This window comes from Gadus macrocephalus, chromosome 11 (genome assembly GCF_031168955.1).
Source record: "Gadus macrocephalus chromosome 11, ASM3116895v1".
Taxonomy (NCBI): domain Eukaryota; kingdom Metazoa; phylum Chordata; class Actinopteri; order Gadiformes; family Gadidae; genus Gadus; species Gadus macrocephalus.
In genome coordinates this window covers 22575814-22603644 of record NC_082392.1, presented here as the reverse complement: position 1 = coordinate 22603644, position 27831 = coordinate 22575814, and the positions used below count along the sequence as shown (strand labels likewise).

The 27831-nt window shown below is 46.3% G+C and overlaps 1 protein-coding gene across 1 annotated transcript; it reads left to right on the top strand.

Annotated features, from left to right (window-relative positions):
* Positions 1-80: 80 nt before the first annotated feature.
* On the top strand, positions 81-23342 carry si:ch211-158d24.2 (multiple epidermal growth factor-like domains protein 9). The gene is made up of 6 exons (XM_060065903.1): positions 81-724; positions 3935-4139; positions 11822-11961; positions 20160-20312; positions 21767-22039; positions 22134-23342. Exons 1-6 carry the CDS (start codon positions 238-240, stop codon positions 22649-22651), a joined length of 1776 nt encoding a protein of 591 aa, XP_059921886.1. The 5' UTR covers positions 81-237; the 3' UTR covers positions 22652-23342.
* The last annotated feature ends 4489 nt before the right edge of the window (positions 23343-27831 follow it).

Here is a 27831-nt window from a genome sequence, read left to right as displayed (position 1 = left end):
AGATTTCTCCAATGAGAGAGCAGGGTTACGGTTAGGGAACGCCCACAGACCAGCATACGGACTCCAATTGGCGGAGGTCAGATGGCCCACTAAGGTAGGTTGTTGAGTCGCGTCTGGTTCATAGGGCACCCATCAGCCACCAGGACATCCATGGTGAAGAACACCCGCAGCAGGTCCACGAAGGGCAGTCTGAGACTGGCCGATATCAGGGCTTACATGGAGAGCTGAACCACCATAATGATGTTCATATCCGGGGTGTTACTGTTTATTCTGTATGGATCTATCGGCTTTACCGACGCGGCGCCCCGCAGCGCCTCCTACGACTCTGCGTCGCCGCTTTCCAGGAGGCTCCGCTCGGCCTCAGTGACCGAGGTGCTCCCCGGCACCTCTCTCCACCAGCTACCGGAGGACTGGGGTGTCCTGCGGGCTCTAAAAAGACTCATCCGTGCGCCGGGCCCCCCTTTAAGCGCACAGGACATCGGCGGCAGCACAACCCCGGCCAGGCGGCCGGGCACCGAGCCTTTCTCACAACATGTCTCCAGCTCGGAGTCGGACTGGAGACGGAGACCAGGAGCCGCCAGGAGGTCCACCGACGCTCAGACATCCGTGTTTTCTCCGGAGAAGATGCTGCAGATGGTCTCTATGATCCCCCAGCGCACTGCGAACGATGCGTGGTCAACGGATCACATCGACACGTCTGTTCCTTCAAAGGACCAGGGCCAGGGTGAGTGTATTACTGTCAAATGACGAGCCATTCAGTTCATACATACGTATAGGCCTACATGGGGCCGTGGTGGACGTTTACACAACACAACCAATCCTCACAACAACACATCTGAGAGACGACGTGTGGAAGAGACGAGCCGCGGGTTTTGACGCAGAGAGTGACCCAATGAGCAGATCGCAACAATGGCCCCAAATCTCCCTGCCCTGACAGCTCCGCGTCATGCAGACCACAGTCCCCGCCGCTCCGTGGGTCTTTACACCACACCCGTCTCCGAGCATATATTGGCACACAGTCGAGATATTGTCGTTACAGCTTAGTAGCCATAGTGGATGTGGGAGAAGGGGCGCCGGGGGAGAGCTGCGTGCTGCTCTGTATCCAACCTCAGAATGGAATATGCTAATCCTTTTGTGTTGCGACAGGCAGCGCTTTTTATAAGGAAGGGAGAGTCACGAGCACCTGCTGAGTACCGGCCGGAGGGTTTAATAGCATCATTTTGACAATAAGAGGAACGCATCTAAACAAAATGGCCATGCAGGCAAAACCCCTCTCCCTCTCTGTCTCTTTCACTTCCCCCCCCCCCCTCTCCCTCTCTCCCACACACAACCCTCAGATCCTGTTAGGCTGTGTGTGTGTGTGTGTGTGTGTGTGTGTGTGTGTGTGTGTGTGTGTGTGTGTGTGTGTGTGTGTGTGTGTGTGTGTGTGTGTGTGTGTGTGTGTGTGTGTGTGTGTGTGTGTGTGTGTGTGTGTGTGTATGTGTACATGGCTTGCTGACTAGCTCCATCTCACTCCTCGTCCTCAGGAGTGGAAGAAGAGTGAGAGGGAGCTAGTTAGCAAGCCATGTTTGTTTAGATGTGTGTCCCCCATCCCCCCTGCAGAGATCAGGGCTGGGTCCTTTTGTTCTGCTCACCGCTACACACCTACAATAACATTCACCTCCTCACCTGAAGGCAATAGGAGGTCCCCCCCCCCCCCTCCCAGGTGATACCACAACTCAGGGGGGTTGGTCACAGGGTTCGTCCCGGAGGTGAACCCAGGTGTGTTTATACCCCTCCCCACATCATGAGATCTGGAGTCAGCCATGGGGCTGACATGGAGGCCAGCCTGAGGTATGGGAGCCGGGGACGTGTCATCACATACCAGACGACAGCACGCCACCTGACGTCAACCACTCAGGACAGGTTCTGCGGCTCAGCACACAGACCGGTCTGGTGGCTGCCAGACAGCCGACCGGAGTGATTTAAGAATGGCGTCTGGTCATTTCCATATGAGAGGGAGAGGGAGAGTGTAGATGTACTTATCAATGAAAACAAATCCCTTTGAATTTGAATTGGAAGCAAGAGAGAGACATAAATCTCTGTCCTCGTGTAAGGACTGGGTGAGCAGCAGGGGGAATTTGACTCTTTACAAGAGACCCCTGCCTGATATGCACACGCGCTGCAGGTTTCAAATTTGTACCACATCCTGCTCTGCATTATCGTCGAGAATGGTTCTGAGTTGTGGTAACTCTGGTGTATCAGTTAACATTGTTTGGAATGGATGTTTCAAATCATGGTTAATAATCTGGTTGTTAGGGATGGGAATCAAACATTTGCATTAGATGGTGTCTTGCTTTCTATTGGTTGATGACTGGAGTACTGGCAAAACACATGACTTCACACACAACGCTTCCGCCAGAGATTCTTTCAGACTAGATTGAATGTAGCGTAACCACCTATGGAGGTGGTTTCAAAATGGGTTACCTACATCTCTTGTCAACGTCAAACAGAAAACATCTGTTGTATCGCCCTCTTGCAACTGCTTTCAAATGGAGATTTGAAAAGGGATTGAAAACCCTCTGTTACAGGGAAGCATTGTCTCTATATGGTCAATAAAATACACCGTCTAGATTAAACTGTGTTGTCTAGGTCTCACTAGGTTCTAGGAGATAGTCTTGGGTCCCAGTCTCTCTAGGCTCTAGCCGCAATTATCTATGGGAGGAGAATCCTGTTGTTCACAGTTTTGTCCAAAGGTTCTGGTTAAACAACTGATTACACTGTCTGTCTTACATGGATCACAGGCTATTGATGTTATTGACCATAAATCAGCACGGTGCTCAATATGGAATGAGCTGGGTTGGTTTCAGAAAGAATGAGCTTTATGAGATTAACCTGACATGCCACATACACAGCCCTCTGACGCCTACTGTACTAATTAACACCGTTATTACAATACACACATTTTGATTTCCACTGAAGAACACAAGGCAGTTACACAGTTGGGTGAACGTTAGAGGATGTGTTCATGAATGAAATATTGGTTGTGAACTTGTGAGAAGATTTGTGTGAATGAATCACATGACACCATTAGCCTGCCTGTCAATTCCACCCTGTCAATCCATCTTGGTTTTCCTGCTGTCTCGTCACTCCTCCGTGGGGTGGAAGCGGGGTGGAGAGAAGGGGTAGTCCTCCTGACTGCACACCACACTCTGCTCCACCCAACAACTCGCCCACTCTGACTGTGTAATGAATAATAGATGGTGTGCAGTCCTTCACCCCCTCACCTCCGCTCACCATCCACCTACACGCCGACTGCCAACCGCTCATCTACAACATACATTCACCATACATCTGTTGGAATATAACGGTATACACTTAATGTTGTGATATGAGGTGAGCTACTTCATGGACGGATATTGTGACCTTACCTAAACAAAAAAAACTGTTAATAATGTCATGACAACATAAGCAATATTTCAATATGGTTAATAGTATAACATGACTACATTAGCAATATATAATTACTGTTAATAATAACATAACCTCAATACAAGAACATGGTTGATAATAACATTACAACCTAAACAATACAGGGCATTTTTAATAATAGCATTGCAACATTAACAGTAATGTTAATATAACATCACACCATTAAAAATCCAACAATACTGTTAATAATTACATGCATTTAACACTGACATCATCACTGCGCTGTAAACCTGTGTCATCATTGCCATGTGACCCAGTAAGGGCACCTCTAAATAGCCTGTGTATCAGCGTGTACTTCTAGAAAGCATCAAAATAAATAGGGTCACACAATCATCATCATTGGATCCACAACATATTCTGGTTCCAATTATATCAATTCTTCAAGATATGATCAGACATGCTTTGCCCGTACGGCATCGTACAGTCCCTTATCCCTGTGTCTGTGTGTGTGCGTGTGCATCAGAGGTGGCGTGTAACTGCAGCACCGGTGGCGAGGGCATCCTGGACCCAGAGGAGTGTGACGTCCGGACCGGCCGGTGCTCCTGCGTGTCTGGCCACAGCGGGCCGCAGTGTGATGACTGTGAGGACGGACACTTCACCAACAGCACCGGCGGCTGCCTGCCCTGCCAGTGCGACTCCTACGGGGCTGTGGACCCCCTTTGTGACAGGTGAGGTGCTTCCTGGCTGGGTTACTGGGTCACCTGGTTACTGGGTAATTTACTCTGCAGACACCTTTACCTAAAGCAAGCCTCTGGTAAAGTGACCCAAAATGGGTTTCCATCCGGTTGGAGCTGGATCCCCCAACAACATACACAGATCAGTATCTATGGGTTGAGTCCCATATACACACAGATATTGTATTTTGGGTCCCCCTGGTGTGAAGAGACTTACAAAGTATTTGAAACAGCGTTGTTGCACTAGGTTAAAGGGGACATATTATGAAAACAACCTGGGACTTTACCTGGGATTTTGGGTGTTGTTGGGTCTCTGGTGCTCCTACACGCATACAAACTTCGAAAAAAGTCAGTACATGATTTTTTGAGTGAGATATGCAATTCTGAAAGTACCCCGCCTAAAGTTATCAAACGAGCGAGTCAGTTTCGGCGCCCCCTCCTACGTAAGAAGGGGGCACAGTAGTATATTACCTCCCACTTCCCAACTCCTCTCCAATCAGAGCATAGCTAAGATTTTGTGGACCAGCGGACGAGCAGCTCCGGCGGGGGGAACTCGGATGGCAGCCCGGCAGCTCAGCTCTGGGAGTACAAGCCCTTTCTCTGCCGGACTTCCGCCGAGCTCCCCCCGCCGGAGCTGCCAGTCCGGAGGAGGAGACATTGAGGAGAAAGGGATTGTAGTCCCGGAGATGAGCTGCCAAACTGCCGCCAAGCTACCGCCACCGTCAACGTTTTTTTCCTAAAAGCTATTTCCAGCAAACAGCTTCAAAAACATGTTTTCTGGAACTCAAATACTATGTTTACTTGTTGGGAAACACCATAATATGTCTCCTTTAAGGTTTCATTCATAAACTTTGCAAAGACAATAACATTATAACATTATAACATCATAACATCATAACATCAGCAAAGTCTAATATTATAACATTAGTTAAGACTAAGATTAGAACACTAGTAAAGACTATACAATAATAACATAGCTAAAGACTATAATATGAAAAAAACATTAGTAAAGACTACTATTATGTAAACTATCATAACATTAGTAAAGACTATAACATTAATATTCTAACATTAGTAATGACTATAACATTAAAATAATAATTAAGACTGATAATATTATTATACAATTGGAAGAGCTAATGAAAACTCAATGTGATGTTTCTGTGATGTCACTACAGTTTGATAGTCTGTTATGAATCATGTTTTGCTTCATGATGTTGTGAAGTTTTACCAATTTTTAACTATTTGCCGGAAATCGTTTTCTCTTTATTCCGTTATTTTCTTAGACAGACCGACAAGACAGAGAGACAGGCAGACAGGCAGATAGACAGACGTTGAGATCGGCAGACAGACAGAGAGATTGGCAAACAGACAGACAGACAGACAGCTGGAGAAACAGACAGATAGATAGACGGAGAGACAGGCAGACAGCCAGACAGACGGAGAGAGAGGCAGATCGTCCGACAAAGAGACAGAGAGACAGGCAGACATATAGACAGACAGATTGGCAGACAGACATACAGAGAGACATGAAGACAGACAGACAGAGAGACAGGCAGACATGAAGAAAGACAGAAATCGGCAGACAGACAGGCAGACATGAAGAAAGACAGAAATCGACAGACAGACAGACTGACTGACTGACTGACTGACTGACTGACTGACTGACTGACTGCAATGGGGTAAAAATAGAGGTAGTTTTTACGTGCGTGCTTAGCGGTGGGGTGTGCGTTGATGTGCAGCAATGTGTCATTCTGCAGTAAACACCATCTAGCCACTGGAATGTGGGCGAGTCTTACTCCTATGTGGACCAATCACGGAGAGACAGAGGGAGTAGGTGACTTTCCAAGTGGGCTTGGAGGGTGGGGGGGTCATGGCAGGGACAGCAGGGGACACGGAACCATAAACACACACACACACACACACACACACACACACACACACACACACACACACACACACACACACACACACACACACACACACACACACACACACACACACACACACACACACACTAGAAGTAGTAATGCTATCCCCCCTCGGACTGTCTAAGCACAAGGTCTCTCGCTCTCGCTCTCTCTTTTCTTCTACCTCTCTGGTTCTTCATGGCTCCTATAATAGCATATCATATTATATAATACTATGATAATAATAATACTATAATACTACTGCAAGGGGTGCGTTTAGGGCCGTCTGGATCTGCAGTAATGACCTGCTAGACCTGTTAGTGGGAGGAGCCCGGTAGAGTCTCCTCAGTCTATCGTCATCACCTTCATCATCATCATCATCTTCACACACAGCAATTAGATGACATTCACCATAGCCTTCTTTTGGAAATGTCAGCTATTCCTCTAAACACTTGTCAGACTCGTGTGTAGTTAAACCGGATTGTCTTTGTTGTAGTGGATGAACACATCCTTACTAATCTGCTATGTTTTTTGCAACTTAACCTGACTTCCCTTTAGTTTTACTTGTTTAAGATGACATCAAATGCATCTGTCCCTTCAGCACCTGTCACCCTCCTACCGTCCCTGGTAGGAGAATCTTTGTCCGGGCTCCTTCGCAAGGGCCCTCAGGATTTGGGGAGTATCTCCTCTAAGTCCTCGGCTGGGGGGGGGGAGGTTTTGTCACTATGGTTACCAACATAGGGATGGCGCTTCGAGCAGATTCTGCTGAAAAGCACTTAATCTCGTTGGGCAATTATCTCTCTAATCTGACTGGATGAAGAGAAGCAGCAAATGTCTCCTCGGCCAATCAGGATTTTTATTGAGCCTGTCAGCAAGCCTAATCTGGTGATTCACTTTTCCACTTTATTCACCATGTGCCACCACTATATTGGTGGCACCATATAGTTAGGGGGACTATATAGTTACCAATGTAGTCCCCAGTCAGGTTGTGTGTGTCTGTGTGTGTGTCTGTGTGTGTGTGTGTGTGTGTGTGTGTGTGTGTGTGTGTGTGTGTGTGTGTGTGTGTGTGTGTGTGTGTGTGTGTGTGTGTGTGTGTGTGTGTGTGTGTGTGTGTGTGACAGGTCATTAGGGAGCAGGTACAAGTTAGACAGTAGAGAGACAGGTCATTAAGGAGCAGATAGGGGTTACACAGTACAGAGACAAGTCATTAAGGAGCAGATAGGGGTTACACAGTACAGCAACAGGTCATTAAGTAGCAGGTAGAGGTTGGACAGTGATTCTTGTAAACATAGAGCAGGTAGAGGTTAGACAGTTAATAAAGAAACAGGTCATTAAGGAGCTGCCCTGTACACAGACAGGTCATTAAGGCGCAGGTAGGGGTTAGACAGTACACAGACAGGTCATTAGGAGCAGGTAGGGGTTAGAGTAGACAGTACAGAGACATGTCATTAAGGAGCAGGTAGGGGTTAGACAGTACACAGATAGGTCATTAAGGAGCAGGTAGGGGTTAGACAGTACACAGATAGGTCATTAAGGAGCAGGTAGGGGTTAGACAGTACACAGACATGCCATTAAGGAGCAGGCAGGGCTAACTCTCTAGCCACTAGAGTATCCTGAGATATATACAGTATATATATATATATATATACAGTAGATCTACAGTTCTGAATTTGACCCAGACGTAATCCAAAATTGATTTGGGTCAGTCTGTTGAGGTGCTCATGCATTTTTCACTGCGCCTTATCGAGCCAGTGAGGCGGGGACCGATAAAATATTGATTCCCGGCCCAGATGTTTCCTCTCCTCCACAGCTGGACTCATACCATCACCACCATTCATCATCGAATTTCTAGCACTACCATCATGATTATTAATAATGATCCATTTGATATTTAAGCCATTTGATATTTAATAAATAAAGCTAGTAGGAAAGTTTAGATGTACTTTATCACCCAGAGAGGATACCTGGGTTTCCCAGGCAGAATACAGAATTAAAAGAAAGAAACCAACAATTTAACAAAATATTCTCCAAGGCTTACATCAAATGACTATGAACACAAATTGAATGCTGCAAAAACGCATTCAATCCCATCCTATAACCGATATATGCTACAAATTAAAATGATGGCCCTACCTCTCTCTTTGTTTACAAGAATCTTACTATTGACATTCCCAAAGCCCAGCCAGCCAAGCTACGCTAGTATGCGTCACACAGTTGCACAGCGAGTTAGAGTTGACCGAACTCTGTTATTGCTTTTTTTTATTCTGAAAGTCTCCTGGCTACTAACTGGCTGAATCGTACACATTGCGACTTTAATGATAATACTGACAATAATAATAATGATTATAACAAATTGCATTTATATGCCGCCTTTTTTGACAATCTAATAATAATCCCTTACAATGGGATTTAAATGAATATAAGATAGAAAATAATACAACATTCAAACATTTAAGTCAATACAGTCGCTACTCTGAGGAAATGCAAAAACACAAAGGGCACAAGGCCACTGATGACAAAAAGGGCAAAAACCGAACAAAGAAAGTAGAGCCAGGTCACCGTCAGGAGAGTAGTCCAGGAGCAGGCAAAAGGAGGTAGTGTCTGGTACTTTCTCGTCTACAACATAGACAACGCACCGATCAAAATGACTGAACACAATACATACAGTAAGGGCGTGGGTCGGAACACAAAACATACAGTAAGGGCTTGGGTCTGAGCACAGTACATAACAGTAAGGGCTTGGGTCTGAACACAATACATACAGTAAGGGCGTGGGTCTGAGCACAATACATACAGGGATGGTTTGGAAGTTTCAGAATGAGAGACAATGATCAACAGACCGAATACAACGATCCCTACCAGGCTACGCCTTTGAAGAAACCATAAGAGATTTTTTTTCTTTTTTAAGATGTTACCCTTTTTATTGTAGAGTTAAACAGGAAGCTATGCGAGAGAGAGGGGAAGACATGCAGCAAAGGCCCACGGGCAGGAATCAAACCCGGGTCGCTGTGGTAAGGACTGGACCTCTACTCGGTGAACCACCGGGCACCCCAAGATATTTCATATTGAACTAGTTTCACTAGTTACATTCATTACATTACATTCTAACAGAAGACATGCATTAGGTTTTATATTTGGGTAGTTATGGTTAGTTAATATGCTGTTATAAATTATTTGACACTGGTTGCAGAGACCTGTTGTAGGGAACTGACGTTTAGTTTTTAGTTTTGTTATGGTTTTGCCATCAGCCGAGCAACCGGCATTAGCTAGCTATCCCGAAACACCTACACCCTCCTGTTTAGCACCTGTTTGTTTTATATTGTGTGTGTGTGTGTGTGTGTGTGTGTGTGTGTGTGTGTGTGTGTGTGTGTGTGTGTGTGTGTGTGTGTGTGTGTGTGTGTGTGTGTGTGTGTGTGTGTGTGTGTGTGTGTGTGTGTGTGTGTGTGTGTGTGTGTGTGTGTGTGAACCAACAGCTCTCATGTTTATTTGTTGCTAAACTGTTTAGGGTTTGTCCACACACAGAGAAATGTAACTCGACCTGCTATGCAGAGGAATGTTTTTTATCTAGAGTCTTAATTAAACTGTTTCTATTCTATCTCTTCTTCTATTGAATACTGAATAACATTGTGTTTCTATTCTGTCTCTGTTGAGAGAGGAGGAGGTAGAGAGGTGGTCACTGCGGAGAGTGGAGGATGTAAAGAGGAGGTCACTGTGGAGAGGAGTAGGACGTAGAGAGGAGGTCACTGTGGAGAGGAGGTAGAGAGGAGGAGAAGGTGGGGAGGAGGAGGGTGGAGGGAGTGGAGAGGAGGAGAAGGAGAAGGAGGAGGAGCTGGATAGGAGGTTCAGTCTGTGCCCTCTGGCGTTGGTCTCTTAAGCATACTGAGCAGCGTATGGCCGTGGCCGTGGCAGCAGCCGCCGTGGGAGGGGGTTAATCCTTGTTGTCGCCAATGTAACACTGACCCAGTTAGTGCTGTGTGGCGCTAGCAGAGAAAGCTGCCGCTGAAGCGCCGCTGGAGCGTGTCGACAACCCACACAACAACAACCCCTCCCCCCTCACCCCTTCTGCCACGTGCCACGTCAATAATTCATTGTTATCCGGTTCCTGTTTCTGGAAGCCCTATTGCTTATATTCGTTCAATGAGTGACTTGATAATGTAAATATGATTTTGTTTTCAAAATGTGTGATCCTTTTTGTAGGGCAATCATTCAATCTGTCTATATATATGTCTGATGGTATGTGTCTGTTTGTATGTGTATTTGTCTGTGTATGTATGTGTGTCAACAAGTTTATGTTTTTTTGTTGACCTGGCCCCGCCCCCGCCCTCTCCCGGGTCTCTCTCGGGCCCCTTCCCCTCCCGGGTCTCTCTCAGGCCCCTCCCTCTCCCAGTTTCTCTCAGGCCCCTGCCTCTCCCGGGTCTCTCTCAGGCCCCTCCCCGGTATCTCTCAGGCCCCTCCCTCTCCCAGGTCTCTCTCAGGTCCCTCACCCTCCCGGGTATCTCTCAGGCCCCTCCCTCTCCCGGTCTCTCTCTGGCCCCTCCCTCTCCCGGGTCTCTCTCAGGCCCCTCCCCCTCCCAGGTATCTCTCAGATCCCTCCCCCACCCGGTCTCTCTCAGGCCCCTCCCCCTCCCGGGCCACTGCTCATCATCATGAAGTGCAGTGGTTGTGAAGTCAGATCTTTGTGTGCTGAGCAACCTGGCGTTGCTCCTCATTGGTTGTATTTAGGTCATTGTGTTCATGGGCCCACAGCCAATCACAGAGTACATTGAACTATTAGCATTTAGCATCATTATTAATACTGTAGGACCCTGAACTAGTATTATACTGTTATGATTTACCATAATTATTAATGGTGTATGACCCTGAACTTGTATTATACTGTTATGATTTACCATAATTATCAATACTGTAGTACCTTGAACTAGTATTATACTGTTATGATTTGGCATCATAATTAATATTCTAGTACGCTGAACTAGTATTCCTGCTATAATTTTAGCATCATTATTAATTCTGTTGTACCCTGAACTAGTTTTGTCCTCTTTGCCTTGAGCACCCTTACTGATGCTGTAGAACCCTGAACTAGTTTTATCCTTCTATCCTTTAGCCTCAGTGGGTGATCCATCTCATTTGAATGCGTAGAGTGAATGTGTGTGTGGAGGTCAAACTGTTGAAATGTCCTCTGTGGGCCGCCGTAGAGCTGAGGGTCATTGTATCGAGGCAGCACAGAACATTCTTGAAAGCTTCATCAGCTGAGATATTTTAAGCCTACTGCCAAAACTACAGAGTTACGTAAAACTCAGAGTCTCTTCTTGTATTAAGGTAGTGAGCTGTACCCATAGTGCTGCAATAAAGACCCTACAGCTCCAGTCTCAAAGGGATTCACAGGCCCACATTAGCCCCGTACACTAAGCCCCCTTGTTCTGCTGTAGACCACACTACTCCCTGTGGACCCCCTCTTGTTCTGCTGTAGACCACACTACTCCCTGTGGACCCCCTCTTGTTCTGCTGCAGACCACACTACTCCTTGTGGACCCCCTCATGTTCTGCTGCAGACCACACTACTACTTGTGGACCCTCTCTTGTTCTGCTGTAGACCGCACTACTCCTTGTGCCAGACAGGCTGTGTGTGGTTGAGTGTGAGTGAGTGTTTGGTAGTATAGCTTATTATTATATTCACAAGTGTTCTGTGTAATGTTCTATGTTCACTAGGTACACATTTTGTTTGAACTTTTTTCTTCTCTCTCTCTCTCTCTCGCTCTCTTTCAGCTCAGGGACGTGTGTGTGTAAGAGGGGCGTGGACGGGCCCAAGTGTGACGACTGCCACCCTGAATTCTTCCACTTCAGCAGCACCGGGTGTCAACCCTGCCGGTGCAACAACCACACCAACTACTGCCACCCGCAGTCCGGTAAGACCTGGGCCCCCAACCAGATCCGCTCCTCAAGTGTATCCGTCTATATCGTGCTGCAGCAAATCTTGTCTCTCGCTCTCGCTCTCTCTCTCTCTCTCACTTCTCACTTCTCACTTCTCACTTCTCACTTCTCACTTCTGTCTCCTGTCTCCTGTCTCGCGGTGTGAGAAGGCAGAAGCGCGACACGCTCTTTCTAACTCCCATTATCCTTGAGTCCAGATCCAGCCACATGATATGAGCTGTTAGCGCCAGGGTTTCCATTGTCTGGTAATAGAAAAATTAAATGTCAGACAAAATTGTATCTCCGGTCAAATTGTCAGATTGAAATTTGCTAATAATCTGTCAAAACAGACATCGCTCCTCTTATCGATGCCGTAAGTCTGCGACGAGATGCCCTCGCTGGGATGACAGTGCTCCTCGGCATTTCTCCACAGCCTGCAAAGTCCTCATATGCGATATGAACGACATTTATCCAGAGTGGGCCAAGCGCGCGAAAATAGCCTGTTTGATCCCTGTCTCTCGTGTTTTGTGTGCTTTGACCGGCAGTTGGTCTGCTTATAGGTCGGAATGAAGCGACCACCCATTATTGACAGGCTGGGTACTTTATTCTACCGGACTCGTTTGTTTCTTCACTACACACACACACACGCTACCCCTCGCTCTCCTCACTCGCCAACTCACCCGTTGAAGTCACTCACAGACACACACACACACACACACACACTGCCATTCTCGCGCACACACATACGCTATTTGTAACACTATGCCTCGTTATTGCGAATCGGACGTTGGGGTTTTTTCCCATCTATTTGAAAGTTTTGAAAGGCTATTAAACATGTTGCATCCTATACGGCCAGATTATGTCATTGTTATAGCCTAATATGAAGCGATAATAGGATATTTCACCGAAAACGAAACCTATGCAAGTCACTTTGACCAGCACCGATTTTCCTAGTGGGAACGCTGGTTAGTGCTACCAAACTAGGGACCACAGCCCAAACCGTAAATGGTGCACACACGCCAATTGCATGACTAGATCCAGGTCCGGCACCGCTACTCAGATAACAAAATCCAGACACGCTGGTCCCTAGGTGGCGCTATACCAAGGAATACGCGTTTGGGGTTATAACTCCCACACCGAACCTCCCACAGTCCAAAACGTTAGACACACAGATCTTTTGGCATAGGCCACGCCCATTTGCGTCTATAATTTTTTACGCAAAATCGCGAAAACCGCTAAACTGCCTTTTCCTACTCCTCCCACATTTTTTTTGACCCATCGACACCAAACTTTGCACACAACTTCTTCAGACACACACGAAAATAAATCGTCAAAAACTATTTTGACTCGACCGTCGATGATGAAACGGTAGCGTTTTGAATATTTGTTTACTAGCTACGTTACACTTGGAAAATCAAAAATCCCCAAAAACACACATCGGATCGAGTCCAAATTTAACACCATTGTCGGTGCTACCCTTAATGTCGTTCGATAAAAATTTCGGAAAATTTCGCAATTAGGGGGCGCAATAAACGAGGAAATTGTATATCTTCTACAAAATATCGCCATTAGGGGCCGCCATAAACGAGGAAATTGTTTATCTCCTAATTGGCCAAAGGAATGTTCTGAAAACGCGTTTGGGGATATAACTCCCACACCGAACCTCCCACAATCAAAACCTTCATATCCACAGGTTCACGGTAGCGCTTTGAACACGTGTTTCGCGTTGTGCCGGCGAAATGCACATTTCTTGTTCATTTTGTTATACTTTAATAGTATTCTTTCTGATCAATGTGTTCCAAATGATTTGTTCCCAAATGTTACATTAAGTTAATTGTAATATAAGTGTTGTTTAAATAAACTGCATTTTAAATTTAAAAAAATCTTGGGATGTATCGAACCGTGGGTCAAAAACCTTGATACAAACTGAATCGTGAGTTGGTGTATCGTTACAGCCCTAATATATATACATTCTCTCTCTTTCTTTCCACATCTCTGAAAATTACAGTTCCAGTTCCGGTTCTTATTGGTGAAAAGTTTGACGTTGAGTCAGTTATGTCGAGATTATACTTAAACCAAGGCTCTGTACTGAGCTCCAACTGATATGGAGTGAGCTGATCTTAAATACAAACCCTATAAATTCACAGAAATGTCCTGAATCTACAGTACCAGATGACAAACTGCTGCGTATAATCTTAGGATGTAAGGTCTCAGCCCCACCCAAGGCTGCAGCAATGCATCTCATTGGTCAAAATAACGGCAACAAAACCTTTATTAGCTGACATTGCTATGACGAGTCTTTTTAAGTTTTTTCTATATTCGCCAATGATTTACTTTAATAACCTTCTGGAACTTCACAGTCCAAATGACAACAGATTACATGTTACTGTAGGGCACCTTCTCTAACCCGGGGCATGTAAAGAAAACAGTTATTAATTATAATAATACATGTATTTATGCCACTGTTCTAAATGCTCAAATACACTTTACATTAATAAAAAAGAGTAAATATTTGTATATTAATAAAGATTCTCAGGATGACTATTTTAGAGGTAGTTCAGTGGTTATGGCGTAAACATTACATAAGACTTCTGGAAGCACACACTACATTACACAAGCTAGAACGCAAACACATGTCCTACTTCCCTGATGTACCTCATGCATGATGAATATTTAATGAAGCACATACTTCACACAGTCTTCAACATCAACTCTTTATGTAATTAGAGAGGGTGAACAGTAGACAAACAGAGGCCCTGCCCCCCCTGGTGGCCAGAGCCCACATTCACAGGCTGCTTAAACTTGTGGAAACATGTATAAAATAGTTTTTCTCTTTCTTTTCTTTTTTTGTGAGAATGGGGGCGACTGGGTTTAGTCTACTATCTGAAATCTATCAGCCTACTGTAAATACTGGTGATTATTTGTCTGGGCCTCCTTAGAGGCTGTCAATGGTGAAAACAAACAGTAGTAGTTAGTACTAGTTAAAGATTAACTGAACTGAAATAATCAACATCGATAACGTGTTAGTTATGACCATTATTAAAAAAAATGACATGAAAAAATAAATAAAAAATCAATATATAACTTTTTTTTAGCAACAAAAGAAAATGCGTCTTTTTGTATTAGAGCGCCGATGACGTCACTGGCATGGTAGGACTAGGTCGTTGCTGCAGACACGTGAACGTCTTCTACACTCCACGGCGGAAAATAGTGATTTTAATATGGCTGGTTACGCGTTTGAGCCTGTGAGGGACATGCCTGTAGTGTCCGACTGCCACCCGGTGGAGAGGGATCAATTTCAGGCTCCAGCTCCACCTTCGGATATTGTGGGTGTGACTATTGAGCGTATGGGTGCTGCTGCCGAGAGGTCCCGCTCAACCTTGACCATCTAATGGTGGGATTAGGTTGCATAACCATGCCTAGGGCATTTCGGATGCTGTGCGGCGAGAGAGAGGTTTTGGAAGTGGCCATGCTCTCTAAGGGACGTCCGAGCGGAGACACTGGAGCGCCCCATAAATAGCAAAAACGACCTTTCCCCCTCCGTTTTCCTTTGATGCGTTTCAGGAATATCTCCGTTAAGACGGACTCATTGCGGAAACGCAACAAGCTGTACAAACGCTGTAGTACCTACATATTGAAGGCGCTGGTTCTCCACAAAAAAAAGTGGAGAGCATCAAGCCTGCGCGCTGTATAAAAACATTCAAGTTGAGGAGGAGATAGTAGTTGTTTAACCTTTTAGATTGAGTAGAAATACTTTTTAATGTACAGTTAGTAATTAAATTGACCAAGGGGCTGTATTTAAAGCTACACAAATGATACAAAAAAAAAACTGTAACTCAACGCCGCTTCAGGCGTCCACACGAATCCTAACACGAAACCGCATAGGTCCGGTTTTATTTGAAACCACCCTGGGACCATCAATTCAATTCAATTCAAATTACTTTATTTTTCCATTAGGAACTTCAGATGTGGAGGAGCAGCAGGGTGTGTCCATACCCAACAGTACATACAATAAACAAAAGAAAAACACGCACATACTCGCAAACATACACCATCAGCCCTGCAGAAAATAAAAATAAAAATCTTTGCCTAAGCCTAATAAATAAATAAATAGTATTATTACCTCCATAGTGGAGGATAAATAAATAAATAATTTAAAACGATTCCAGGTATTAAAACAAGAGGATACAGTTCAAGGAGGGGTTAAACCATTCAAGAGTCTTATGGATGCCGGGACAAAACTTGACAGGGCTCTGTTTGTCCTTACTGTAGGGGCTCTGTATCTGCGGCCTGAGGGTAAGAGGGAATACTGGCTGTGTAGAGTGTGTGTGATGTCAAGGGTGATTTGTGTTGATTTCTGCTTAGTCCTTTTGTTGTATATATTGATGAGGGATTCCTGCTGTTGTCCAATTATTTTGCTGCTCAGTTTGTTGATTCTGTTTAGTGGGTTCCTTTGGATTTTGGACAGTGCTCCGAACCAGGAGGTGATGTTAAAGGTGATTATGGATTCAATGAAACATCTGTAGAATGCTGTGAGAACGGATTGGTGGACCTGGAGTTTGCGGAGTTTGCGAAGGAAAAAGAGACGTTGCTGGCACTTGGAGTGGATGATATCAGTATTTGTTTTGAAGTTGAGTTTGTGATCGATGTTGTCCCAAGGTATCTGTATGTGTCAACCCTCTCTCGACCATGGACCTATCAAAGAAATTACATGGTTTATTATCTGCCTAATAACATGGTTATTAAAGACATGGTTCCACGAAAAAAATCGTCTCCGGGGGGACGGGACCTGAAAGACATGTTAGATGCACTTTAGGAGATGCACCCGCGGATGAGCATAGATGCGAGGCGGATTCACGAGTGTCACGTTTACTTAAAGGTCCCATGACATGAAAATCTCACTTTATGAGGTTTTCTAACATAAATATGAGTTCCCCTAGCCAGCCTATGGTCCCCCAATGGCTAAAACTTGCGTTTGGTGTAAAACGAGCACTAGCTGTTCTGCTCGCCTTTGAAAAAACGGAGGCTCAAGTGCGCTGATTTGGAATGTCTGTATTCATGACGTCATCAGGAATCTCAGCTCCTCCCCTTACTCTGCCTGGCCCGCCCAGAGACGTTGGCCCGCCAATGAGACTCGACCGTGCGAGCGCTGTGTGTGTGTGTGTGTGTGTGTGTGTGTGTGTGTGTGTGTGTGTGTGTGTGTGTGTGTGTGTGTGTGTGTGTGTGTGTGTGTGTGTGTGTGTGTGTGTGTGTGTGTGTGTGTGTGTGTGTGTGTACACACACTTTAACGCAAGTGTTTCTTGTCGGTTCTTTGGCGTGTCTTGTATTTCCACAACGAGACTGTTGTGGGGGTTATCTGAGCCATGGTTGAGAAGGAATTGGGGGAAAGGAACTTTGGCTTTGACTGGCTGAAGTACATGAACTGCGACATGCCGCCGGTTGCCGCGAGGCACCATCGCCCGGCAGCGGGCAGCCGGCAGCAGGCAGCGCCCGGTTCAGTCGATTTCAGGTTGATGTGAAAGTGGAAGAACCAGAGACGTCGCAGAACCCGACAAAGTCGTTTGTGATTCAAATATCGTCTGGAGGCGCACACAGCTTTTGGCCGTGATAATATGTATTAAATGATATAGATTTCTATGTATTATATGATATTATTTAGATATAGAGCTCCAGGACTGTAACGCAAGTGTTGTACACTTCCTTATTATTTGGATAACCGTTCTGCTTTTGGCGTTATGGCGCATAACACGTCGGACTCTCGTCTCTGGTCTTTCTACAACGAGACTCGTATTGGGGGTTATCTCAGCCATGGTTGAGAAGGAATTGTGGGAAAGGGACTTTGGCTTTGACTGGCTGAAGTACATGAACTGCGTCATGCCGCCGGTTGCCGCGAGGCACCATCGCCCGGCAGCGGGCAGCCGGCAGCAGGCAGCGTGCGGTTCAGTCGACTTCAGGTTGATGTGAAAGAACCAGAGACGTCGCAGAACCCGACAAAGTCGTTTGTGATTCATTATATCGTCTGGAGGCGCACACAGCTTTTGGCCGTGATAATATGTATTAAATGATATAGATTTCTATGTATTATATGATATTATTTAGATATAGAGCTCCAGGACTGTAACGCAAGTGTTGTACACTTCCTTGTTATTTGGATAACCGTTCTGTCTGACTCTCGTCTCTGGTATTTCTACAACGAGACTCGTATTGGGGGTTATCTATCTCAGCCAAGGTTGAGAATGAATTGGGGGGAAGGAACTTTGGCTTTGACTCCCTCAAGAACATGAACCACGACATGGAGGAGAAAGGGATTGTTGGCGGCGAATGTCTCCAGCTTGAGACCCGCTGAGGGACCACCGCCGGAGGCAGAGGTGCCTAAGCGCTGCCCGGCAACGATCCCTTTCTCCTCCTTGTCGCGGTTCAGTCTACTTCACATTGATGAGGACGTTGAAGAACCAGGAACGTCGGAGAACCCAACGCGGTCGTTTGAAATTCATAATATCGGCTCACACAGCTTTTGGCCGTTATAATATATATTATATGATATAAATATCTATGTAGGCTATATGATAATATTTAGATATAGAGCTCCAGGACTCCCGTGTGTTCTAGAATATTTACAGAACACGGCTAAAGGCTGTGTGCGCCTCGCCATTGCGATACATCCACTGTAAACAGAGCGCATGGTTCCGTGGCTGCAAGCTGCTCAGGGCCACACCCCCACCCTCCTCCTTGACCCGCCTCGCTCCTCCTCATTTGCATTATAGCTACAGACACCAAAACAGCGCATTTGGGGGAAGCTCAATGTGCGACTGGCTCGGAGTGGCTGTAACTCTGCACCACGGCTGAATTTCGGGAACGTCTTTGAATACTGTGTTAGTTGCCCACTAATACCTATATTAAAGAATACATAAAATAGCATGTCATGGGACCTTTAAGGTGGATGTTGGAGGTTTACTTTCTGGTGGATGTTGCTGGATATTGCACAGATGGATATTGCACAGATACATCTTACTATGAAACTACTTCTTCGACTTTAACTCCCTCTGCATCAGCAATCGGCTAGTCGGCGAACATCAGGAGTAGAAAGGGACATTTGTTGAACCTCTGTTTACAGACCTGCCGTGGTTTAATTAGCAGCTTGGAAAGATAGATCTGTGATATCGTCAGAGTAAGAGTTTATACACTTTATGATCGGAGTGCTAGCTTGTGGAGATGGACATGACAGGGGCTATCGGAGGGTTAGTCAGTTTTAAGGCTGCCAGCCATGTATTAAGGTCTGGTTTCCTATTCAAAGGTAGCCTGTGGAAATGTATGATTACCCCAGCTGCCTTGGCCCTATATAATTCATTTCTGCAGCCAGGGGCAATGCAATAAGATGATCCTCCTGTAGACCTGGTTGTTTGCTTTTCCGTAGCCATTTCAGCGAGCCTCAGAGCCTGACTCATTACCTGCTATGGCTGCTAGAGCCTCAGAGTAGGAGTAGGTTACCATGCCAGTGAGGTAGCTGATTGTTGAAATCCAACATGGCGGCGCCCGGTAACACTTTCACCGTACAATTTAATCCCTTTTAGTAAGTTCAGCCATTTTTTGTTATTGTACCAATGAGGAGGCAGACAATACATCTGTTATATCAACTAAACTTCAAATTTCAGTTCAGTTCATCTTTAATATTCCAGGGCCGCTCTGCTGCCCAACATGCTCTGGGTTGGACTTGGAGCCTAACCCTACTTTTTATTTTGTTGCTTTATTGTTTTTCGTTAAAAAGACGTTTGTCGTTGTTATTCATGTTTGTGGTTAATCGGTTGTTGTTTTTCTTGCATCTGAGTCTCTTTGCCCAAAGAAAGTTCTGCTGCTCTGAGGATTGCCCGCACACCATATTATGCAACAATTTAGTGTACAAATATGTCTTAGTAGGTAGACAATTAGGTTGGGTATCAAAGAGGTCTGTCAAAATGTGTTAAAGGGGCCCAACATTAATGGAATAAGGATTAAATTATGAATACTACTTCAAGCAGAGCACAAACTCATAAAAATGCATATTGTACTAATGTTGTTTTCTAGTTTATATGGCTCTACTGTTGCATTTATTACTCTAGCTACTCCACTTCTGACGTATGCATCAACTGTTCCAACACTTTAGATTCCCTTGCCCTATCTCTATACATAGATTAAACCCTGGTCTCCCTCTCTCTAGGTGTGTGTCTGAACTGCATGAACAACACCCAGGGGGACAACTGTGAGGAATGTCAGCCCAACTTCTATCGGCCGAGCAGCACCGCGGAGCTGGGCCAGTCCTGCTCGCCCTGCCCCTGCTCCAAAACCTCCACCACGGGCCGCTGCCACGCAGGTCAGACCCCATCTGCTGAGACAGACTACTGATACAGACTACTGATACAGTCTTCTGATACAGTCTACTGATACGGTCTACTGATTATATACAATCTACTGATACAGTCTTCTGTTCTGTTCTGATACAGTCTACTGATACTGTCTACTGATTATATACAGTCTACTGATACAGTCTTCTGTTATGATACAGTCTACTGATACGGTCTACTGATTATATACAATCTACTGATACAGTCTTCTGTTCTGTTCTGATACAGTCTACTGATACTGTTTACTGATTATATACAGTCTACTGATACAGTCTTCTGTTATGATACAGTCTACTGATACGGTCTACTGATTATATACAATCTACTGATACAGTCTTCTGTTCTGTTCTGATACAGTCTACTGATACTGTTTACTGATTATATACAGTCTACTGATACAGTCTTCTGTTATGATACAGTCTACTGATACGGTCTACTGATTATATACAATCTACTGATACAGTCTACTGATACTGTTTATATACAGTCTACTGAGAGTCTTCTGATACAGTCTACTGATACTGTCTACTGATTATATGCAGTCTACTGATACAGTCTTCTGATACAGTCTACTGATACTGTCTACTGGTTATATACAGTCTACTGATACACTCTTTTTGTTACAGTCTACTAATATTGTCTACTGATTATATACAGCCAACTGATACAGTCTTGTGATACAGTCTACTGATACAGTCTTCTGATACAGTCTACTGATACTGTCTACTGATACTGTCTACTGACACTGTCTACTTATACTGTCTTCTTATACAGTCTACTGATACTGTCTACTGATTATATACAGTCTACTAATACAGTCTTCTGATAGTCTACTGATACTGTCTACTGATTATATACATTCTACTAATGTAGTCTTCTGATACAGTCTACTGATACTGTCTGCTAATTATATACAGTCTACTGATAGAGTCTTATGATACAGTCTACTGATTATATACAGTCTACTGATACAGTCTACGGAAACAATGTACTGATACAGTCTACTGATACAAACTTTGATTAGATCATATACATGTCTAATATATATTTATATATATATATATATATATATAAAATTGTCTATTGTTAATAGAAAAGTCTATTGAGCATCTACGATTCTACTTAATAATTTACAACTTAGACCCAGTTACTAATCGGGTGTAGGTGTCGCCTAGGAAATTTTTTTAGATTGCCATATTAAATATAAAATATTTACCATATCAATATAAATAGGTGTGTTACATCTTGAGTCTGAATGCTATGATCTAGAGCCACCTAGTGGTTGAGTGTTGGTCATTACATATCACACAAACACACATAGCCCCTTGTCTTGTTATAAAAGCTGACCATCCTATGTGAAGATCCCTTCTGACTTAGGTGGTTCCTCATGGGTTCCTAACGTCTCTCGTTCGCTCTCCCCCAGACTCGGCAGGCCAAGCTGTATGTGACGCGTGCCTGCCCGGCTACACTGGGCCACGCTGCCTTACCTGCACCCCGCGATTCTTCCGCTCGGAGGGGGCGTGTCTTCCCTGTGAGTGCCATGGCAATGCAGACCCCAGCGGTCCTCCCCAGATGTGCGATCCGGACACAGGCCGCTGCTTGGGCTGCTCCCCCGTGACGACCGGCGATAAGTGCCAGTTGTGCGCAACGGGCTTCAGCGGGAACGCCCAGGCACAGAACTGTACCCGAGCACCAGGTACGTACACACACACGTACTGAAGGTACGGAGGAGGATCACAGCTGCTTCATCGTACTGATCACATGCTAAACTTGCTGTTTCGTTCCCTCAGACGTGCGGGCCGCGTCCGATCCCGGGACCACCCCCCCGCCTCTCACCACGCTCCCTCCCATCATGACTTCGCCCGCTACGACCCTCGCCGACCCCTCCACCACCGCCTCCTCCCACAGCAACAACAACACCACCATCACCACCAGCCCGGGCACGCCGGCCGCGTCCACCCAGACGGTGGCCAGTACTCTAGGGGCGTGGCCCAGCGACAACACTACGGCGCCTAGCGACGTGTCTTGGACCCAGTTCAACGTCATCATCCTGGCCGTCATCATCCTGGTGGTACTGGTGCTGTTGGGCTTCGTGGGCGGGGTGTACGCATACCGGGAGTATCAGAACCGCAAGCTCAATGCGCCGTTCTGGACCATCGAGCTGAAGGAGGACAACATCAGCTTCAGCAGCTACCACGACAGCCTGCCAAACGCCGACGTGTCGGGGCTCCTGGAGGACGAAGCCAGTGAGGTGGCGCCCAACGGCCAGCTGGCCCTCACCACGCAGAGCAACTGCTACAAGGCTTAGGCCCCGCCCCACATCCACCAGACTATACACTGCTACGATGTTCAATCTAAACACAGGCTCCTCCTCCTCTTTCTCCCTCCTCCTCCTCCCCCCTCCTCTTCTTCTTCCTCCTTGTCCTCCTTGCCTTCTCCTCCTCTCCGTCCATTTTTTCTGTTTTCTTTCACTTCTGTGTATTTTCATGATGAAACAGGTGGACCATTCCAAAAAAAGGCAAAGACATTTATTTTCTTGTTTAGCCACCAGGGGCCGCTGATGCATACTAACTGCTGCTGCCTTGGTAGGGATTTTATAAGGGGCCTAGCATTTCAAAGTAAAAGTTCAAACCAACCAACTGACAAACAGTTTTGAGTTAAACCGGACCAGAAGAAATGATTGTTATTTAATTTAATTTATTGGTTGATTACTTATTTCTTTGAGAGAAATGCTGCACATGTTTATTTGAATGGTGTTTTATCTAATGTATTATTGAATATGGAGTTGTGGTTGACACACCGGATATTTTCCATGTACAGTTTGTGTGTTTGTACACGTAACGGGAGGGCGGGGAGGGAGGGGTGGATGGGTGGAAAACTTGCTGACGCAAACCATTATTATTGTTTTATTTTGCAAATTGTATACAGATCCAGAAGGCCCTGGGTGTGTGACAGGTTGTGTTCCATTGAGACTTCTCTATAAAAGGCAGTAAAACTCACCTGGCCCTCATAAGAACACCCCTCTGTTTCCGCTGCCTACCTCAACACCAAGAGTCCAGACCTCAGCGTGGTATTGGAACACCATGTTGGAGATACACAAACAATCGAATATACCTGGCCACTGTGCGGGGGGAGTCAAGACACGCCTTCTGTCGACGCTCCGCTCCAATGCTGCAAGGCTCTGAGCACTCTGAACACACACACCTGTGAACTACACCTGTAGACTACCCCTGCAGACTACACCTGTAGATTACAAATGTGGATGACTCCTGTAGACTACACCTATGGACCACACCTGTAGATTACACCTTTGTACTACACCTGTGTACTACAGCTGTAGACTTCACCCGTAGATTACACCTGTAGCCTACACCTGGAGACTACACCTGTAGAATACACCGTTAGACTACACTTGTAGAATACACCTGTAGACTATACCTGTGAAGTACACCTGTAGAATACATCTGTAGACTTCAGCTGTAGACTACACCTATGTAATACACCTTTAGACTACACTTGTGTCCCTAACCTGTAGACTACACCTGTGTAATTCATCTGTAGACTACACCTGTACAACAATACACATGTAGACTACACCTGTAGACTACACCTGTAGAATACACATGTAGACTACACCTGTCCTTGTAGTTGTGTTGCTTGGCTTGTGTCTGCTGTGCTGAACTAACACCCCCCTCGCTGCTCAGGTTCCTGTAAATCCACCTATCGTGATCTTCATTGTAAATAGCTTGTACAGATGAATACTAGCATTAATATTGTACAGATAGAGTACTGTGTGTGTGTGTGTGTGAGTGAGTGCGTGTGTGTGTTTGTGTTGTCACTCAACAACTATTCACTTTAAAAAGGTGGCATCATTCAACAGCCTTCCTCCTCTGTGGTGACCTCCTTCCTGTCGTGGCTTCAGGAAGTAGATCACCAGCCCCCAATACTTCCAGCCTGCACTTGTTCCTTGATGTGGAGAGTTATCACACGGAACCATGTCTCCATGGCCAACAACGGCCTTAGAACTTCCCCACCACATCCCATCCTGATCAATTGGAGAGCAAAAGCAAAGAATCCTGTTGTCCATAAGTACTTTGCTAGGTTTTCCTCCCTGCAGATCCAACCTCTCGCTTCACCACCAGGGGGGACCAATAGGGGCGGGGCATGGCGTACCTTCATCTATGCAAGTGGCAGAATAGGAGGGCTGGGGAACAAGACGAATCAGACAAGTAGTGTAAATACTGAGCCAGGCTAGACGGCCATCTCTCAAATCAACATACCAAAATAAAACTGGGTCAACTTTCTAAGCTCTTTGTGTGATTCTTTGTTTTGTTATGATTATCCTTCCTCCATCTCACCAAGAACACTGAGGTCAGGGGAGGTCACTGCCGGCTGTGTGTATATATATATATAAATATACAGTATATATATATATATATATATATATCTTTCTCTCATTGTACAATTATGACCTCCAGCGGTTTGTATAGAATCTCAGTAATTAGTCGTTGCCATAATCAACACAAATATTTTAACCCAAAAAAGAAAACTAAAGACCGGTGGAAGTCCGAGATGAGACGGGCATCCACGATGAAGCGAGCCGGTATCCAGGAGCGCTCCTCCGGACCGTACCCCTCCCAATCCACCAGGTACTGTACCCCACGTCCAAGGCGGCGGGGGCGAAGGAGGCGCTGGACAGTGTGCACCGGACCGCCGTCGACGAGCTGAGGGGGAGGAGGAGGCGGAACGGGAGGAGCCAGAGGGCTCTCCTGGACGGGCTTGACTCTGGAGACATGGAATGTCGGGTAGATCCTCAAGGATCTAGGGAGCCGAAGGCGTACCGCCTCCGGGTTAATGACACGAGTGATGGGGAAGGGGCCTACAAACCTGAGGGACAGCTTGCGACACTCCAACTTAAGGGGGAGGTCGCGGGTGGAGAGCCAGACCTTCTGGCCAGAATGGTAGACAGGGGCCGGTGAACGGCACTTGTTGGTGGCGGCAGCGAGGCGGTCCGCGGATTTGGTAAGGCTAGTGCGCGCCTGGTCCCAGGTGCATCTGCAGTGGTGAATGAGAGCTTGTGCAATGGAGAGAGGCCTGTGGATGAGCAGGTGAGGGTGTTATGCGCATACTCTACCCACACTGGCTGGTCGGACCAGGAAGCCGGATTGCTTTTCACCAGGTAGCGAAGGGTGGTCTCCAGATCTTGGTTCTGTCCATTGGACTGGGGATGGAAGCCGGAAGACAGGCTGATGGAAGCCCCAACTAGGCTGCAAAACTCCCTCCAGAAGACCGACTTGAATTGGGGCCCCCGATCAGAAATGACATCAGTGGGCAGTCCATGGAGGCGGAAGACGTGGTGGAGGGCCAGTTCCGCAGTCTCCCTGGCAGAGGGGAGTTTAGCAAGGGGAATGAAATGGGCCAGCTAAATAAATCGATCGACAATGGTGAGGACGACAGTGTGGCCTTTGCACGCAGGTAGACCAGTCACAAAGTCCAGGGAGATATGCGACCAGGGACGATGGGGGATGGGCAATGGATGCAGGAGGCCGGCTGGTGGGCGGCGAGAGGTCTTATTCCGGTTCCATACAGGGCAGGCGTTGACGAAGCCCTGGACATCCTCCCCCAGAGACAACCACCAGAGGCGTCGCTGCAGGAAGTACCGGGTCCGCTGGATGCCGGGTACAGGCGGTCAGGGGGACAGGAACTGGGGGCAGGCTCGCGGCCCGCACCCTTTCCTCTATCTCCCAGGTGACAGAGGCGACGAGGCAGGAGCCTGGAACAATGGTGGAGGATCAACCGTCTCGTCAGGGAACTCTGGGAACTGTCGGGAGAGAGCATCAGGCTTAACATTACGAGAACCAGGGTGATAGGACAAGGTGAAGTCGAAAAACAGTGACCAGCGGGCCTGTCTGGAGTTGAGCCTCTTGGCGGACCGAATATACTCCAGGTTACGGTGATCGGTCCAAACCACGAACGGAACCCTGGTACCCTCTAGCCAGTGCCGCCACTCCTCCAAGGCCAGCTTCGCCGCCCGAAGCTCCCTGCTGCCAATATCATAATTTCTCTCCGAGGGGGTTAGGCGGCGAGAGTAAAAGGCGCAGGGGTGAATCTTCTGGTCGAAGGCGCTGGGAAAGGACCGTCTGTACTCCCACACTGGATGCGTCCACCTCCAATATGAACTGACGCTCAGGTTCGGCGATCTGAAGGATGGGGTTGGTGGTGAAGCGAGTCTTGAGGGTGTTGAAGGAGTCTTGTGCCTCGTCAGACCAGCGGAAGGGGATCTTGGGTGAGGTGAGGGGCGAGAGGGGGGAGGCGATGGAACAAAAACCTCTGATGAACCGTCGATAGAAGTTGGCAAACCCTAGGAAACACTGCAGCTGCTTCTGTGTTTCCGGGGCCGGCCAGGAGGTCACAGCAGAGACCTTGGCTGGATCCATCCGCAGGCAGTCCTTCGCGATGATATATCCCAGGAAGGAGACAGGGCGCATGGAACTCGCACTTCTCCGCCTTGACGTACAAGGAGTTGTCCAGGAGGCAGCGGAGAACCGACCGGACGCGGGTGACGTGCTCCTCAAGGTTGCGGGAAAAAAACAGGATGTCTTCCAGGAACACGAAGACAAACTTGTTTAACATATCCCGCAGCAGTTCATTGACCAGCGCTTGGAAGACTGCCGGGGCGTTGGTCAAGCCGAAGGGCATCACGAGATACTCGTAATGGCCCGTTGGTGTGTTGAAGTCTTCCACTCATCTCCGTCTCGAATGTGGACCAGCTGGTAAGCATTTCTCAGGTCGAGCTCGGTGAAGAGCTTGCCCCCTGAAGCAGCTCAAAGGCATTGGAGAGTAGTGGAAGGGGATAGCGGTTCTTCACCGCAGGCCCGGTTCCAGAACAGAATGCCTTGGGGTGCATCTGAGATTACAGGGGGTGCACCAGTACTATACTAAAACCAGCTACCCAGCTTCAGTTCAGACTTCACTTTTTTACACACAGGCTTTTCCTACCATAGACAAGCACTTCTGCGTAGTTCTACTGACATGTTGGGACAACAAACAATTACTGTGCTTAAAAGATGGTATCATATCATGTCTTGTGATGTGGAGAACATTTCAGCTGCAACATTAGCTTATTGATATCTTAGATAGCTTTGAATATGAGATAGGTTTTTGAGGTGTAAAAAAGAACAGAATTCTACACAAAAAAAACAACATGTGACTGCAATTCAAAAATAACGTTTATTTTTTATAAATTGTGGCAGGATATTTGACATAACAAATAATTGTAAATTGCCACTTATAAATAAAACAGATTTTAGCTGAACAAGGAAAGAACACTTTCAGACTTTGAACTTTGAACAAAAAGTAATCAGTATAATACTCTTAAAGTTAACACGATTGTAAATAAATGCAATAAAAAGAAATATGGGTTCTTATGAACATAATACATTTAATACATGTATTGGATATCCAACGGATATATAACTGTTGCTGCCG

Bases quoted from the DNA above. Each gene is read 5' to 3' on its own strand.
- si:ch211-158d24.2 (XM_060065903.1), top strand. From the start codon at position 238: ATGATGTTCATATCCGGGGTGTTACTGTTTATTCTGTATGGATCTATC. The intron at 4,140-11,821 runs GTGAGGTGCTTC...GCTCTCTTTCAG, and splicing joins GTGGACCCCCTTTGTGACAG to CTCAGGGACGTGTGTGTGTA. The intron at 20,313-21,766 runs GTCAGACCCCAT...GCTCTCCCCCAG, and splicing joins CACGGGCCGCTGCCACGCAG to ACTCGGCAGGCCAAGCTGTA.